The 18,302-nt window shown below is 54.4% G+C and overlaps 2 protein-coding genes across 7 annotated transcripts in view; both read left to right on the top strand.

The window, feature by feature from the left end:
* Nucleotides 1–11,439, top strand: part of LOC146751299 (V-type proton ATPase subunit S1-like) — a 28,078-nt gene extending 16,639 nt beyond the window's left edge. The window contains exons 8-11 of one of the 6 annotated variants that reach the window (XR_014941686.1): nt 2,658–2,705; nt 4,509–4,755; nt 8,269–8,561; nt 8,661–11,439. Coding sequence is in view for 5 of the 6 variants with exons in the window: in XM_085534842.1 (XP_085390968.1) it covers nt 2,658–2,705; nt 4,509–4,755; nt 8,269–8,478 (505 nt within the window). In the remaining variant the exon portion in view is untranslated. Of the gene's footprint in view, nt 1–2,657; nt 2,706–4,508; nt 4,756–5,870; nt 6,117–6,201; nt 6,828–6,915; nt 7,168–8,268 lie in introns of those variants that run through there. The other 5 variants (XM_085534842.1, XM_085534841.1, XM_085534843.1 and 2 more) reach the window with 5 other exon arrangements.
* A 580-nt stretch (nt 11,440–12,019) lies between these two features.
* Nucleotides 12,020–18,302, top strand: part of FAM50A (family with sequence similarity 50 member A) — a 34,029-nt gene continuing 27,746 nt past the window's right edge. The window contains exon 1 of the mRNA XM_085534846.1: nt 12,020–12,161. Within this exon, the coding sequence (XP_085390972.1) occupies nt 12,051–12,161 (111 nt within the window). The 5' untranslated portion in view covers nt 12,020–12,050. The remainder of the gene's footprint in view (nt 12,162–18,302) is intronic.

The raw sequence follows: 18,302 nt of genomic DNA, 5'->3' as shown, positions 1-18,302 counted from the left end.
GTTCTATGGGGCTGGGGGGGGAATGGGGGCTTCTATGGGGTTCTGTGGGGTTCTATGGGGCTGGGAGGGGGGAGTGGGGGGGGTTCTATGGGGTTCTATGGGGCTGGGAGGGGAATGGGGGTGTTCTATGGAGTTCTGTGGGGTTCTATGGGGCTGGGGTGGGGGTTAAAGTGGGGTGTGTGGGGGGGTTCTATGGGGTTCTATGGGGCTGGGGGGGAGTGGGGGGGTTCTATGGGGTTCTATGGGGCTGGGGGGGTTTAAAGTGGGGTGGGAGGGGTTCTATGGGGCTGGGAGGAGGAATGAGGGGGGTTCTATGGGGTTCTATGGGGCTGGGAGGGGGAATGGGGGGGGTTCTATGGGGTTCTATGGGGCTGGGGGGGTTTATGTGGGGTTCTATGGGGCTGGGAGGGGGAGTGGAGGGGTTCTATGGTGCTGGGCTGGGGGTTAAAGTGGGGTGTGGGGGGGTTATGTGGGGCTGGGGGGGGGGAAATGGGAATTCTATGGGGTCTCAATGGGATTCAGTGGGTCCCTATGGGTCCCTATTTCTCCCTATGGGTCTCTATGGGTCCCTATGGGTCTCTATGGGTCTCTGTGGGTCCCTATGGGTCTCTACGGGTCCCTATGGGTCTCTATGGGTCTCTATGGGTCCCTATGGGTCCCTATGTGTCCCTATGGGTCCCTATGTGTCCCTATGTGTCCCTATGGGTCCCTATGGGTCCCTATGTGTCTCTATGGGTCCCTATGGGTCTCTATGGGTCTCTATGGGTCTCTATGGGTCGCTATGGGTCCCTATGGGTCACTATGGGTCCCTATGGGTCGCTATGGGTCCCTATGGCTCCCTATGGGTCCCTATGGGTCCCTATGTGTCTCTATGGGTCCCTATGGGTCCCTATGGGTCCCTATGGGTCCCAATGTGTCCCTATGGGTCCCTATGGGTCTCTATGTGTCTCTATGGGTCCCTATGGGTCCCTATGTATCCCTATGGGTCCCTATGGGTCTCTATGGGTCTCTATGTGTCCCTATGGGTCCCTATGGGTCTCTATGGGTCTCTATGGGTCGCTATGTGTTTCTATGGGTCCCTATGGGTCTCTATGGGTCTCTATGGGTCCCTATGGGTCCCTATGTGTCTCTATGGGTCCCTATGGGTCTCTATGTGGCTCTATGGGTCTCTATGGGTCCCTATGGGTCCCTATGGGTCTCTATGGGTCTCTATGGGTCTCTGTGTGTCTCTATGTGTCCCTATGGGTCTCTATGGGTCCCTATGGTTCCCTATGTGTCCCTATGTGTCCCTATGGGTCCCTATGGGTCTCTATGGGTCTCTATGGGTCTCTATGTGTCTCTATGGGTCTCTATTGGTCCCTATGGGTCTCTATGGGTCTCTATGGGTCTCTATGGGTCCCTATGTGTCTCTATGGGTCCCTATGGGTCTCTATGGGTCCCTATGTGTCTCTATGTGTCTCTATGGGTCCCTATGGGTCTCTATGGGTCTCTATGGGTCGCTATGTGTTTCTATGGGTCCCTATGGGTCTCTATGGGTCTCTATGGGTCTCTATGGGTCCCTATGGGTCCCTATGGGTCCCTATGGGTCTCTATGTGTCTCTATGGGTCCCTATGGGTCTCTATGGGTCTCTATGGGTCTCTATGGGTCCCTATGGGTCTCTATGGGTCCCTATGTGTCCCTATGGGTCCCTATGGGTCCCTATGGGTCCCTATGTGTCCCTATGGGTCTCTATGGGTCTCTATGTGCCTCTATGGGGCACTATGGGTCTCTATGGGATCTCTATGTGTCTCTATGGGTCCCTATGGGTCGCTATGGGTCTCTATGGGTCCCTATGGGTCTCTATGGGTCCCTATGGTTCTCTATGGGTCTCTATGGGTCCCTATGGGTCCCTATGTGTCTCTATGGGTCCCTATGGGTCTCTATGTGGCTCTATGGGTCCCTATGGGTCCCTATGGGTCCCTATGGGTCTCTATGGGTCTCTATGGGTCCTTATGGGTCTCTATGGGTCCCTATGTGTCCCTATGGGTCTCTATGGGTCCCTATGGGTCTCTATGGGTCTCTATGTGTCCCTATGGGTCTCTATGGGTCCCTATGTGTCCCTATGGGTCTGTATGGGTCTCTATGGGTCCCTATGAGTCCCTATGGGTCTCTATGAGTCTCTATGGGTCTCTATGGGTCCCTATGGGGTCTCTATGGGGCTCTATGGGGCACTGTAGGGGCTCTATGGGGCACTATGGGGTCTCTATGGGTCTCTATGGGTCCCTATGGGTCCCTATGGGTCTCTATGGGTCCCTATGGGTCTCTATGTGTCTCTATGGGTCTCTATGGGTCTCTATGGGTCCCTATGTGTCCCTATGTGTCTCTATGGGTCCCTATGGGTCTCTATGGGTCTCTATGGGTCTCTATGGGTCCCTATGGGTCTCTATGGGTCCCTATGTGTCCCTATGGGTCCCTATGGGTCCCTATGGGTCCCTATGTGTCCCTATGGGTCCCTATGTGTCTCTATGGGTCTCTATGGGTCTCTATGGGTCCCTATGGGTCTCTATGGGTCCCTATGGGTCTCTATGGGTCCCTATGGGTCTCTATGGGTCCCTATGGGTCTCTATGGGTCCCTATGGGTCTCTATGTGTCTCTATGTGTCTCTATGTGTCCCCAGGTTGGTGCTGCGCTATGGGGACGTTGGTGGGGCTCCCCTCAGCATCACGTGAGTCACAGACCCCCCCCCCCCCCCCATTCATTCCTATGGCCACCCCCCACTTCCTGTCCCCTCCCCATTCACTTCCTGTCCCCCCCACTTCCTGTTTCCCCCACTCACTTCCTGTCCCCCCCACTTCCTGTCCCCCCCAACTTCCTGTTTCCCCCCCATTCACTTCCTGTCCCCCCCACTTCCTGTCCCCCCCAACTTCCTGTTTCCCCCTCACTTCCTGTCCCCCCCACTTCCTGTCCCCCCCACTCACTTCCTGTTTCCCCCCACTTCCTGCCCCCCCCTCACTTCCTGTTTCCCCCTCACTTCCTGTCCCCCTCACTTCCTGTCTCCCTCACTTCCTGTCCCCCCCACTTCCTGTTCCCCCTCACTTCCTGTCCCCCCACTCACTTCCTGTCCCCCTCACTTCCTGTTTCCCCTCACTTCCTGTCCCCCCCTCACTTCCTGTTTCCCCCCCACTCACTTCCTGTTCCCCCCCACTTCCTGTTCCCCCCCACTTCCTGTTTCCCCCCACTTCCTGTTTCCCCCCCCACTTCCTGTCCCTCCACTTCCTGTCCCTCCACTTCCTGTTCCCCCCTCACTTCCTGTCCCCCTCACTTCCTGTCCCCCTCACTTCCTGTCCCCCTCACTTCCTGTCCCCCCCTCACTTCCTGTCCCCTCATATTCACTTCCTGTCCCCCCACTTCCTGTTCCCCCCCACTTCCTGTTTCCCCCCCACTTCCTGTTTCCCCCTCACTTCCTGTCCCCCCACTTCCTGTTTCCCCCCCACTTCCTGTTTCCCCCTCACTTCCTGTCCCCCCCCACTTCCTGTTTCCCCACTTCCTGTTTCCCCCACTCACTTCCTGCCCCCTACTTCCTGTTTCCCCCTCACTTCCTGTCCCCCCCACTTCCTGTCCCCCCACTCACTTCCTGTTCCCCCCCCACTTCCTGTCCCTCCACTTCCTGTCCCCCCCCACTTCCTGTTTGTCCCCCCCCACTCACTTCCTATTCCTCCCCTCTTCCTGTCCCCCCCAACTTCCTGTTTCCCCACTTCCTGTTTCCCCCCCACTTCCTGTTCCTCCCATTCACTTCCTGTCCCCCCCCACTCACTTCCTGTTTCCCCCCACTTCCTGTTTCCCCACTTCCTGTTTCCCCCCACTTCCTGTTTCCCCCTCACTTCCTGTCCCCCCCTCACTTCCTGTTTCTCCCTCACTTCCTGTCCCCCTCACTTCCTGTCCCCCCCTCACTTCCTGTTTCCCCCCCACTTCCTGTCCCCCCCTCACTTCCTGTTTCCCCCCCTCTCACTTCCTGTTCCCTCCCCACTTCCTGTCTTCCCCCTCCACTTCCTGTTTCTCCACTTCCTGTTTCCCCCCCATTCACTTCCTGTTTCCCCCCCACTTCCTGTCCCCCCCACTTCCTGTCCCCCCCACTCACTTCCTGTCCCCCCCACTTCCTGTCCCCCCCCACTTCCTGTTTGTTCCCCCCCACTCACTTCCTGCCCCCTACTTCCTGTTTCCCCCCCCACTTCCTGTCCCCTTCACTTCCCGTCCCCCTCACTTCCTGTCCCCCTCACTTCCTGTCCCCCTCACTTCCTGTCCCCCCCACTTCCTGTTTCCCCCCCCACTTCCTGTCCCCCCCACTTCCTGTTCCCCCCCCCCCCACTTCCTGTTCCCCCCCACTTCCTGTTTCCCCCTCACTTCCTGTCCTCCCCACTCACTTCCTGTCCCCCCTCACTTCCTGTCCCCCTCACTTCCTGTCCCCCCCCACTTCCTGTTCCCCCCCACTTCCTGTTTCCCCCCCCTCACTTCCTGTCCCCCCCCTCAGGCTCCTCCTCCGTCAGCGCTGGTTTCCTGTTTCCGGTCGCCGTTGGTTCTGGTTGGCTGAGATCGATGTTAAAGGCGGGACTTCCTCTTCCCCGTCGACCAATCGCAGCCGGTTTTTGAGCCCTGGGGGCGGGGCCGGCGCCCCATTGGGCTGGAGCTGGCGCTGCGACCAATTGGAAGCGCCCGGGGATTATCTCGACGCCGTCGACCAATCAGGGCCCTGGAGGATTCGTATCAAAGGGATCCAGGTCGTTGATTGGTCGATTTGTTAATTAGGGGGTTAATTAGTTAATCGGGGGTTTAATTAGTTAATTAGTGGGTTCATTAGTTAATTAGGGGGTTAATTAGGGGGGTAATTAGTTCATTAAGGGGGTAATTAGATTATTAGGGGGTTAATTAGGTCATTAGGGGGGTCATTAGTTAATTAGGGGGGTCATTAGGTGGTTAATTAGTGGGTCCATTAGTTAATTAGGGGGTTAATTAGTTAATTGGGGGGTTTAATTAGTTAATTAAGGGGTTAATTAGTTAATTAGGGGTAATTAGTTCATTAAGGGGGTAATTAGGTCATTAGGGGGGTCATTAGGTGGTTAATTAGGGGGTTAATTAGTTAATTAGGGGGTTAATTAGTTAATTGGGGGGTAAATTAGTTAATTAAGGGGGTAATTAGTTAATTAGGGGGTAATTAGTTCATTAAGGGGGTAATTAGGTCATTAGGGGGGTCATTAGTTAATTAGGGGGGTCATTAGGTGGTTAATTAGGGGGTTAATTAGTTAATTAAGGGGGTAATTAGTTCATTAAGGGGGTAATTAAGTCATTAGGGGGGTCATTAGTTCATTAGGGGGTTAATTAGTTAATTAGGGGGTTCATTAGTTAATTGGGGGGTTCATTAATTAATTAGGGGGTTCATTAGGGGGGTCATTAGTTAATTAAGGGGGTCATTAAGTAATTAGTTACGGGGTTAATTAGTTAATTGGGGGGTAATTAGTTCATTGGGGGGTCATTAATTAATTAGAGGGGTCATTAATTAATTAGGGGGTTCATTAGTTAATTAGGGGGTTAATTAGTTAATTAGGGGGGTAATTAGTTAATTAGGGGGTTCATTAGGGGGGTCATTTGTTAATTAGGGGGGTTAATTAGTTAATTAAGGGGGTAATTAGCTCATTATGAGGGTAATTAGTTCATTAGGGGGGCTATTAATTCGTTTATAAGGGGGTTAATTAGTTAATTGGGGGGTCAATTAGTTAATTAGGGGGGTAATTAGTCAATTGGGGGGTTAATTAGCTCATTGGGGGGGTAATTAGTGCTAATTAACTCATTAATGGGTAATTAACGGGCACTAATTAACCCCCTTGCCTTCCTTTAGGTGCAGCCATTCAATGTGTCCAGGCTCCATTATGGGGGGGCCTCAGACTTCATTCATCTCAATGGGAGGGGGGGGGGGGGTCCATTGATTGCCTAATTAATGGGTCTTAATTAGCGCTAATTAACTAATTACCGGGCACTAATGAATCCTCTCCCCTTCCTTTAGCTGCAGCCATTCAATGTGTCCAGGCTCCATTATGGGGGGGCCTCAGACTTCATTCATCTCAATGGGAGAAGGGGGGGGGGGTCCAATCATTGCCTAATTAATGGGTCTTAATTAGCGCTAATTAACTAATTACTGGGCACTAATGAATCCTCTCCCCTTCCTTTAGGTGCAGCCATTCAATGTATCCAGGCTTCATTGTTGGGGGGGCCTCAGATTGCTCCTCATTCATTTCAATGGGAGAAGGGGGGGGGGGGGGGTCCATTGATTGCCTAATTAATGGGTCTTAATTAGCGCTAATTAACTAATTACCGGGCACTAATGAATCCTCTCCCCTTCCTTTAGGTGCAGCCATTCAATGTGTCCGACCTTTGCTTTGGGGGGGGGCATCAGACTTCATTCATTTCAATGGGGGCGGGGGGGGGGGGGGGTCCAATCATTGCCTAATTAATGGGTCTTAATTAGCGCTAATTAACTAATTACCGGGCACTAATGAATCCTCTCCCCTTCCTTTAGGTGCAGCCATTCAATGTGTCCAGGCTTCATTGTTGGGGGGCCTCATCCAGGCTCCATTATGGGGGTCCTCAGACTTCATTCATTTCAATGGGGGAAGGGGAGGGGGGGTCCATTGATTGCCTAATTAATGGGTCTTAATTAGCACTAATTAACTAATTACTGGGTATTAATTAATCCTCTCCCCTTCCTTTAGGTGCAGCCATTCAATGTGTCCAGGCTTCATTGTTGGGGGGGCCTCAGATTGCTCCTCATTCATTTCAATGGGGGAAGGGGGGGGGGGGGTCCATTGATTGCCTAATTAATGGGTCTTAATTAGCGCTAATTAACTAATTAATGGGTATTAATTAATCCTCTCCCCTTCCTTTAGGTGCAGCCATTCAACGTGTCCGGCCTTCGCTTTGGGGGGGGGCATCAGACTTCATTCATTTCAATGGGGGTCCTCAGACTTCATTCATCTCAATGGGAAGAGGGGGGGGGGGGGTCCATTGATTGCCTAATTAATGGGTCTTAATTAGCACTAATTAACTAATTACTGGGTATTAATTAATCCTCTCCCCTTCCTTTAGGTGCAGCCATTCAACGTGTCCGACCTTCGCTTTGGGGGGGGGCATCAGACTTCATTCATTTCAATGGGGTCCTCCATTGTGCTGGGGGGGGGGGGGTCCATTGATCGCCTAATTAACGGGTCTTAATTAGCGCTAATTAACTAATTACCGGGCACTAATGAACCCTCTCCCCTTCCTTTAGGTGCAGCCATTCAATGTATCCAGGCTTCATTGTTGGGGGGCCTCATCCAGGCTCCATTATGGGGGTCCTCAGACTTCATTCATCTCAATGGGAAGAGGGGGGGGGGGGGGTCCATTGATTGCCTAATTAATGGCTCTTAATTAGCGCTAATTAACTAATTACTGGGCACTAATGAATCCTCTCCCCTTCCTTTAGGTGCAGCCATTCAATGTATCCAGGCTTCATTGTTGGGGGGCCTCATCCAGGCTCCATTATGGGGGTCCTCAGATTGCATTCATTTCAATGGGGGAAGGGGGGGGGGGTCCATTGATTGCCTAATTAACGGGTCTTAATTAGCGCTAATTAACTAATTACCGGGCACTAATGAACCCTCTCCCCTTTCTTTAGGTGCAGCCATTCAATGTATCCAGGCTTCATTGTTGGGGGGCCTCATCCAGGCTCCATTATGGGGGTCCTCAGATTGCATTCATCTCAATGGGAGGAGGGGGGGGGGGGTCCATTGATTGCCTAATTAGTGGCTCTTAATTAGCACTAATTAACTAATTACTGGGTATTAATTAATCCTCTCCCCTTCCTTTAGGTGCAGCCATTCAATGTGTCCAGGCTTCATTGTTGGGGGGCCTCATCCAGGCTCCATTATGGGGGTCCTCAGATTGCATTCATTTCAATGGGAGGAGGGGGGGGGGGGTCCAATCATTGCCTAATTAATGGGTCTTAATTAGCGCTAATTAACTAATTACTGGGTATTAATTAATCCTCTCCCCTTCCTTTAGGTGCAGCCATTCAATGTGTCCGACCTTCGCTTTGGGGGGGGACATCAGACTTCATTCATTTCAATGGGGGTCCTCTGACTTCATTCATCTCAATGGGGGAAGGGGGGGGGGGGGGTCCATTGATCGCCTAATTAATGGCTCTTAATTAGCGCTAATTAACTAATTACCGGGCACTAATGAACCCTCTCCCCTTCCTTTAGGTGCAGCCATTCAATGTATCCGGCCTTGGCTTTTTGGGGGCCTCCGATTGCTCTTCCTTTCTATCTGTGGGTTCCTCTATGGGGCTGCTGCTGTCGCTGCTGTTGATGGCTGTGTCTGTCCATGGGGGGGCGCTGCTGCTCCGCCTCCGCCCCATGGATCGATTCGATGACCCACGGGGACCCACATTGCATGTGCCCATAGGGGAGTAATGGGGGGAGATGTGGGGCTGACCCATAGATGGACCCATAGCGGGACCCATAGGGCTGCCCCATAGCCAGACCCATAGCGGGACCTATAGGGCTGCCCCATAGCCAGACCCATAGCAGGACCCATAGGGCTGCCCCATAGATGGACCCATGGGGCTGCCCCATAGCCAGACCCATAGCAGGACCCTTAGGGAGACCCATAGTGGGATCTATAAAGGGGGATCTGTGGGGCTGCCCTATAGCCAGACCCATAGCGGGACCCATAGGGCTGCCCCATAGCGGGATACATGGGGCTGCCCCATAGCCAGACCCATAGTGGGACCTATAGTGGGATACATGGGGCTGCCCCATAGCCAGACCCATAGCAGGACCCATAGGGAGATCCATAGTGGGACCTATAGAGGGGGATCTGTGGGGCTGCCCCATAGCCGGACCCATAACAAGACCCATAGGGAGACCCATAGTGGGACCTATAGTGGGATCTGTGGGGCTGCCCCATAGCCAGACCCATAGCAGGACCCATAGGGCTGCCCCATAGATGGACCCATAGCAGGACCCATAGGGAGACCCATAGTGGGATCTATAAAGGGGGATCTGTGGGGCTGCCCTATAGACTGACTCGTGGGGACCCATGTTGCATGTGCCCATAGGGGAGTAATGGGGGGAGATATGGGGCTGCCCCATAGCCAGACCCATAGGGCTGCCCCATAGCGGGATACATGGGGCTGCCCCATAGCCGGACCCATAGCAGGACCCATAGGGAGATCCATAGTGGGACCTATAGTGGGATCTGTGGGGCTGCCCCATAGCCAGACCTATAGGGCTGCCCCATAGTGGGACCAATAGGGCTGCCCCATAGATGGACCCATAGGGCTGCCCCATAGAGGGACCTATAGTGGGACCTGTAGAGGGGGATTTGTGGGGCTGCCCCATAGCAGGATACATGGGTCTGCCCCATAGCTGCCCCACAGCTGCCCCATAGCTGGGTCTGCCCCATAGCACCCCATATCTGCCCCATAGCGCCCAATATGTGCCCCATATCTGCCCCACAGACAGCTGGGTCTGCTCTATATCTGCCCCATAGACCCCCATATGTGCCCCATAGACCCCATACGTGCCCCATAGATCCCTATGTGTGCCCTATAGCGCCCCATAACCCCCATATCTGCCCCATAGACAGCTGGGTCTGCCCCATATCTTCCCCATAGACCCCTATGTGTGCCCCATAGTGCCCCATAACCCCCATATCTGCCCCATAGACAGCTGGGTCTGCCCCATATCTTCCCCATAGACCCCCATATGTGCCCCATATGTGCCCCATAGACCCCTATGTGTGCCCCATAGACCCCATACGTGCCCCATAGACCCCATATGTGCCCCATAGATCCCTATGTGTGCCCCATAGATCCCTATGTGTGCCCCATAGACCCCATACGTGCCCCATAGACCCCTATGTGTGCCCCATAGATCCCATATGTGCCCCATAGACCCCATATGTGCCCCATAGACCCCATATGTGCCCCATAGACCCCATATGTGCCCCATAGACCCCTATGTGTGCCCCATAGATCCCTATGTGTGCCCCATAGACCCCATATGTGCCCCATAGACCCCATACGTGCCCCATAGACCCCTATGTGTGCCCCATAGACCCCATATGTGCCCCATAGACCCCATACGTGCCCCATAGATCCCTATGTGTGCCCTATAGCGCCCCATAGACCCCCATATCTGCCCCATAGACAGCTGGGTCTGCCCCATATCTTCCCCATAGACCCCCATACGTGCCCCATATGTGCCCCATAGACCCCTATGTGTGCCCCATAGACCCCATATGTGCCCCATAGACCCCATATGTGCCCCATAGATCCCTATGTGTGCCCCATAGATCCCTATGTGTGCCCCATAGACCCCATATGTGCCCCATAGACCCCATACGTGCCCCATAGACCCCATACGTGCCCCATAGACCCCTATGTGTGCCCCATAGACCCCATACGTGCCCCATAGACCCCATACGTGCCCCATAGACCCCATACGTGCCCCATAGACCCCGATGTGTGCCCCATAGACCCCATATGTGCCCCATAGATCCCTATGTGTGCCCCATAGACCCCATATGTGCCCCATAGACCCCATATGTGCCCCATAGACCCCATACGTGCCCCATAGACCCCTATGTGTGCCCCATAGACCCCTATGTGTGCCCCATAGACCCCTATGTGTGCCCCATAGATCCCTATGTGTGCCCCATAGACCCCATACGTGCCCCATAGACCCCTATGTGTGCCCCATAGACCCCTATATGTGCCCCATAGACCCCTATATGTGCCCCATAGACCCCTATGTGTGCCCCATAGACCCCATACGTGCCCCATAGATCCCTATGTGTGCCCCATAGACCCCATATGTGCCCCATAGACCCCATACGTGCCCCATAGACCCCATACGTGCCCCATAGACCCCATACGTGCCCCATAGACCCCGATGTGTGCCCCATAGACCCCATATGTGCCCCATAGATCCCTATGTGTGCCCCATAGACCCCATATGTGCCCCATAGACCCCATATGTGCCCCATAGACCCCATACGTGCCCCATAGACCCCTATGTGTGCCCCATAGACCCCTATGTGTGCCCCATAGACCCCTATGTGTGCCCCATAGATCCCTATGTGTGCCCCATAGACCCCATACGTGCCCCATAGACCCCTATGTGTGCCCCATAGACCCCTATATGTGCCCCATAGACCCCTATATGTGCCCCATAGACCCCTATGTGTGCCCCATAGACCCCATACGTGCCCCATAGATCCCTATGTGTGCCCTATAGACCCCATATGTGCCCCATAGCGCCCCATAGATCCCTATGTGTGCCCTATAGCGCCCCCTATCGCCCCTCCCCCTATTTATTGTGAGCCGTGTCCAATAAAAGCCGCCCCAAGTGGGCGGGGCTAAATGGAAACGATCCAATCAAATAACGTTGACGGACGGGACATCGTCCAATCGGAGAAGGCCATTAAGGGGGAGGAGGCGGGGCTAAAAGTGGGTGGAGCCAAAGGGCGAGTCGTCCAATCAGAGGAGCCCGTTGGGTGAAGGGGCGGGGCTTAAATGGGATGCTGTGATTCGATTGGATGAAGGCAAAAAAAGGGGCGGGGCTAAAAGGCTGCGTTCTGATTGGATAAAGCCACTGGAAAAGGGCGGGACAAAAGGAGCCACTCTGATTGGATAATCAGATCGGAAGAGGGCGGGGCTAAACCAACAGCTCCTCCAATCCGATGTCGTTATAGGGAAAGGGGCGGGGCTTCGCGGCGTCGCACGGCAATGACGCACTTCCGCTTTAAAAACCATCGCACTTCCGCTTCCCGCACCCACAGCGTCGCGCTTTAATGACGCACTTCCGCTTTAAGATCGCCTCACTTCCGCTTCCCCCTTTACAGCGCACAGGGGTTAGGAGGTGTAGGAGCTTAGGCCGCGCTTCCGGTCACGTGGTCGCGCAGAGCGGATGTTAAGTCTATAAGGGGGGGGGTCTTGTTATTTCCGGTTCCGGTTTCCGGTGTCGGTACTGGATCCAAGATGGCGCAGTACAAGGGAGCGGCGAGTGAAGCGGGGCGGGCGCTGCAGCTCATGAAGAAACGGGAGCGGCAACGGGAGCACATGGAGCTGCTACGGCAGCGCATCGCCGAGGTGAGGCCTAGAGCGGCCTATGGGGCCTATGGAGGCCTATGGGGGCCTATGGGGCCTATAGGGTCTCTATAGGGTTATATGGGGGGATATGGGGCCTATGGGGTTCTATAGGGGCCTATGGGGCGCTATAGGGTCTCTATGGGGTTCTATAGGGGCCTATGGGGTTCTATAGGGGGCCTATGGGGTCTTATGGGGGTATATGGGGTCTCTATGGGGTCCTGTGGGGCCTATACGGGCCTATGGGGCCTATAGGGGCCTATGGGGCGCTATAGGGTCTCTATGGGGTTCTATAGGGGCCTATGGGGTCTCTATAGGGTTATATGGGGGGATATGGGGTCTCTATAGGGGCCTATGGGGCTCTATAGGGGCCTATGGGGTTCTATAGGGGCCTATGGGGCGCTATAGGGTCTCTATGGGGCGCTATAGCGTCTCTATGGGGTTCTATAGGGGCCTATGGGGCGCTATAGGGTCTCTATGGGGCGCTATAGTGTCTCTATGGGGTTCTATAGGGGCCTATGGGGCATATGGGGTCTCAATGGGGTTCTATAGGGGCCTATGGGGTTCTATAGGGGCCTGTGGGGCTCTATAGGGGGCTATGGGGCGCTATAGGGTCTCTGTGGGGTTCTATAGGGGCCTATGGGGCGCTATAGGGTCTCTATGGGGTTCTATAGGGGCCTATGGGGTTCTATAGGGGCCTATGGGGCGCTATAGGGGCCTATGGGGTTCTATAGGGGCCTGTGGGGCTCTATAGGGGGCTATGGGGCGCTATAGTGTCTCTATGGGGTTCTATAGGGGCCTATGGGGTCTATAGGGTCTCTATGGGGTTCTATAGGGGCCTATGGGGTCTCTATGGGGTTCTATAGGGGCCTATGGGGCGCTATAGGGTCTCTATAGGGTTATATGGGGTTCTGTAGGGGCTTATGGGGCTCTATAGGGTCCCTATAGGGTTCTATGGGGGTATATGGGGTCTCTATGGGGTCCTATGGGGCGCTATAGGGTCTCTATAGGGTTATATGGGGGATATGGGGTTCTATAGGGGCCTATGGGGCTCTATAGGGTCTCTATGGGGTTCTATAGGGGCCTATGGGGCGCTATAGGGTCTCTATGGGGTTCTATAGGGGCCTATGGGGCGCTATAGGGTCTCTATGGGGTTCTATAGGGGCCTATGGGGCGCTATAGGGGCCTGTGGGGCTCTATAGGGGCCTATGGGGCCTATGGGGGCCTATGGGGTTCTATAGGGTCTCTATGGGGTTCTATAGGGGCCTATGGGGCTCTATAGGGTCCCTATAGGGTTCTATGGGGGGATATGGGGTTCTATAGGGGGCCTATGGGGTCTTATGGGGGTATATGGGGTCTCTATGGGTTCCTGTGGGGCCTATAGGGTCTCTATGGGGTTCTATAGGGGCCTATGGGGCCTATGGGGTCTCTATGGGGTTCTATAGGGGCCTATGGGGTCTCAATGGGGTTCTATAGGGGCCTATGAGGCGCTATAGGGTGTCTATGGGGTTCTATAGGGGCCTATGGGGTCTCTGTGGGGTTCTATAGGGGCCTATGGGGCATATGGGGTCTCAATGGGGTTCTATAGGGGCCTATAGGGTCTCTATGGGGTTCTATAGGGGCCTATGGGGTTCTATAGGGGGCTATGGGGCGCTATAGGGTCTCTATGGGGTTCTATAGGGGCCTATAGGGTCTCTATGGGGTTCTATAGGGTCTCTATGGGGTTCTATAGGGGCCTATGGGGCTCTATAGGGTCCCTATAGGGTTCTATGGGGGGATATGGGGTCTCTATAGAGGGCCTATGGGGTCTTATGGGGGTATATGGGGTCTCTATGGGGTCCTGTGGGGCCTATAGGGTCTCTATGGGGTTCTATAGGGGCCTATGGGGCGCTATAGGGTCTCTGTGGGGTTCTATAGGGGCCTATAGGGTCTCTATGGGGTTCTATAGGGGCCTATGGGACGCTATAGGGTCTCTATGGGGTTCTATAGGGGCCTATGGGGTTCTATAGGGTCTCTATGGGGTTCTATAGGGTCCCTATGGGGTTCTATAGGGGCCTATAGGGTCTCTATGGGGTTCTATAGGGGCCTATGGGGCGCTATAGGGGCCTATGGGGCGCTATAGGGTCTCTATGGGGTTCTATAGGGGCCTATGGGGCGCTATAGGGGCCTGTGGGGCTCTATAGGGGCCTATGGGGCCTATGGGGGCCTATGGGGTTCTATAGGGTCTCTATGGGGTTCTATAGGGGCCTATGGGGCTCTATAGGGTCCCTATAGGGTTCTATGGGGGGATATGGGGTTCTATAGGGGGCCTATGGGGTCTTATGGGGGTATATGGGGTCTCTATGGGGTCCTGTGGGGCCTATAGGGTCTCTATGGGGTTCTATAGGGGCCTATGGGGCCTATGGGGTCTCTATGGGGTTCTATAGGGGCCTATGGGGTCTCAATGGGGTTCTATAGGGGCCTATGAGGCGCTATAGGGTGTCTATGGGGTTCTATAGGGGCCTATGGGGTCTCTGTGGGGTTCTATAGGGGCCTATGGGGCATATGGGGTCTCAATGGGGTTCTATAGGGGCCTATAGGGTCTCTATGGGGTTCTATAGGGGCCTATGGGGTTCTATAGGGGGCTATGGGGCGCTATAGGGTCTCTATGGGGTTCTATAGGGGCCTATAGGGTCTCTATGGGGTTCTATAGGGTCTCTATGGGGTTCTATAGGGGCCTATGGGGCTCTATAGGGTCCCTATAGGGTTCTATGGGGGGATATGGGGTCTCTATAGAGGGCCTATGGGGTCTTATGGGGGTATATGGGGTCTCTATGGGGTCCTGTGGGGCCTATAGGGTCTCTATGGGGTTCTATAGGGGCCTATGGGGCGCTATAGGGTCTCTGTGGGGTTCTATAGGGGCCTATAGGGTCTCTATGGGGTTCTATAGGGGCCTATGGGACGCTATAGGGTCTCTATGGGGTTCTATAGGGGCCTATGGGGTTCTATAGGGTCTCTATGGGGTTCTATAGGGTCCCTATGGGGTTCTATAGGGGCCTATAGGGTCTCTATGGGGTTCTATGGGGCGCTATAGGGGCCTATGGGGCGCTATAGGGTCTCTATGGGGTTCTATAGGGGCCTATGGGGCGCTATAGGGTCTCTATGGGGTTCTATAGGGGCCTATGGGGCTTATAGGGGCCTATGGGGTTCTATAGGGGCCTATGGGGCCTATAGGGTCTCTATGGGGTTCTATAGGGGCCTATGGGGCTCTATAGGGTCTCTATGGGGCTCTATAGGGGCCTATGGGGCCTATAGGGGCCTATGGGGTTCTATAGGGGTCTATGGGGCCTATAGGGTCTCTATGGGGTTCTATAGGGGCCTATGGGGCGCTATAGGGGCCTATGGGGTTCTATAGGGGCCTATGGGGTTCTATAGGGGCCTATGGGGTGCTATAGGGTCTCTATGGGGTTCTATAGGGTCCTATTGGGTTCTATGGGGGCTATGGGGCCCTATGGGGTTCTATAGGGTTCTGTGGGGCTCTATAGGGTCTCTATGGGGTTCTATAGGGGCCTATGGGGCTCTATAGGGCCCTATGGGGTTCTATAGGGGCCTGTGGGGCGCTATAGGGTCTCTATGGGGCTCTATAGGGTCTCTATAGGGTTATATGGGGGGATATGGGGCCTATGGGGTTCTATAGGGGGCCTATGGGGTCTTATGGAGGTATATGGGGTCTCTATGGGGGGCTATAGAGGGCCTATGGGACGCTATAGGGTCTCTATGGGGTTCTATAGGGGCCTATGGGGCCTCTATGGGGTTCTATAGGGGCCTATGGGGCGCTATAGGGGCCTATGGGGTTTTATAGGGGCCTGTGGGGTTCTATAGGGGCCTATGGGGTTCTATAGGGTCTCTATGGGGCTCTATAGGGTCTCTATGGGGTCTATAGGGTCTCTATGGGGTTCTATAGGGGCCTATGGGGTTCTATAGGGGCTATGGGGCCCTATGGGGTTCTATAGGGTTCTGTGGGGCGCTATAGTGTCTCTATGGGGTTCTATAGGGGCCTATGGGGCGCTATAGGGGCCTATGGGGTTCTATAGGGGCCTATGGGGCGCTATAGGGTCTCTATGGGGTTCTATAGGGGCCTATGGGGCCTATAGGGTCTCTATGGGGCTCTATAGGGGCCTATGGGGCGCTATAGGGTCTCTATGGGGTTCTATAGGGGCCTATGGGGTGCTATAGGGTCTCTATGGGGCTCTATAGGGGCCTATGGGGTTCTATAGGGTCTCTATAGGGTTATATGGGGGGATATGGGACCTATGGGGTTCTATAGGGGGCCTATGGGGTCTTATGGGGGTATATGGGGTCTCTGTGGGGGGCTATAGGGGGCCTATGGGGGGATATAGGGTTCTATGGGTGTCTATGGGGTCTATAGGGGGGACCTATAGGGGGATATGGGGTTTTTATCGGGGTCTGTGGGGTTCTTTAGGGTTCTATGGGAGGCAATGGGGTTCTGTTGTGGGGCATATAGGTGCCTGTGGGGCCTATAAGGGTCTATGGAGGGATATGGCGTTATTTGGGGGGCTATGGGGTCTTATGGGGGCATATGGGGTCTCTATGGAGTTTCTGTGGGGCCTCTAGGGTTCTATAGGGTTCTGTGGGGGCATATGTGGTCTTATGGGGGTATATAGGGTCTCTATGGGGGGATATGGGGTCTTTATGGGGTTCTCATGGGGCCCTATTGGGGGCTATGGGGCCTATAGGGTTCCATGGGGTCTCTATGGGGGGATATGGGTTTCTATAGGGTCCTATGGGGGTCTATAGGGCACATGGGGTCCCTATGGGGCTCTTATGGGGTCCTATGGGGTTCTTATGTGGGACTATGGTGGGCTATGGGGTCTTATGGGGTTGCTATGGGGTACTTATGGGGTCTTGCAGGTCCCTATGGGGGTCTATGGGGTCCTATGGGAGGCTATGGGTTCCTATGGGGGCATATGGGGTCTCTATGGAGTTTCTGTGGGGCCTATAGGGTTCTACAGGATTCTATGGGGGCATATGTGGTCTTATGGGGGTATATAGGGTCTCTATGGGGGGATATGGGGTCTTTATGGGGTTCTCATGGGGCTCTATTGGGGGCTATGGGGCCTATAGGGTTCTATGGGGTCTCTATGGGGCGATATGGGGTCTTTATGGGGTCTCTACGGGTTGATATGGTGGGATATGGTGTCCCTATAGGTGTTTATAAGGTTCTATGGGGTCTCTATGGGGGGTATGGGGCCTATGGGGTCCCTATAGGGTTCTAATGGGAGGATATGGGGTCTCTATGGGGGGCTATATGGTTCTATGGGGGGGATATGGGGAGCTGTGGGGCCTATAGGGGCCTATGGGGTCTCTATGGGGGGATATGGGGCCTATAAGGGCCTATTGGGGGTCATATGGGGTTGTTATGGGGTCCTGTGGGGGTATATGGGCGCCTATGGGGGGATATGGGGCCCTATGGGGTCTCTGTGGGGTATTATGAGGTCTTATGGCGGCCTACGGGGAGATATAGGGGGGATATGGGGCCCTATAGGATCCAGTGGGGTTCTTATGGGGTCCTATGGGGTCGTATAGGGTTCTATGTGGGTCTGTGGGGAGATATAAGGTCCTATGGGGTTCTATGGGGCCTTATGGGGGGTGACAGTGTTGTTATGAGGTCCCTATGGGGGGCTATAGGGGTGCTATGGGGGGATATGGGGTTCTTATGTGGTCTCTGTGGGGTTCTATGGGTCTTTATGGGTGGATATGAAGTGCCTATGGGGTTCTATGGGTCCCTTTGGGGGGCTATGGGGTCCCTATTGGGTCCTATGGGGTTCTATGGGGGGCTATGGGGTTCTATGGGGGGCAACGGAGGGGTAATAGGGTTGTTATAGGGTTCTTATGTGGGGGCTATAGGGGGCTATGGGGTCTTATAGGGGGTTATGTGGGGCTATGGTGTCTTATAGGGGGTTATGTGGGGCTATGGGGTCTTATAGGGGGTTATGTGGGGCTATGGGGTCTTATAGGGGGTTATGTGGGGCTATGGTGTCTTATAGGGGGTTATGTGGGGCTATGGGGTCTTATAGGGGGTTATGTGGGGCTATGGGGTCTTATAGGGGGGTTATGTGGGGCTATGGGGTCTTATGGGGTAAC

Source organism: Coturnix japonica, unplaced genomic scaffold (genome assembly GCF_054131305.1).
Source record: "Coturnix japonica strain WE unplaced genomic scaffold, WE-NBRP24 Scf102, whole genome shotgun sequence".
In the NCBI taxonomy this organism is placed as follows: domain Eukaryota; kingdom Metazoa; phylum Chordata; class Aves; order Galliformes; family Phasianidae; genus Coturnix; species Coturnix japonica.
Note: the sequence above shows the minus strand (reverse complement) of the source record. Positions and strands in the feature narration are given on the sequence as shown.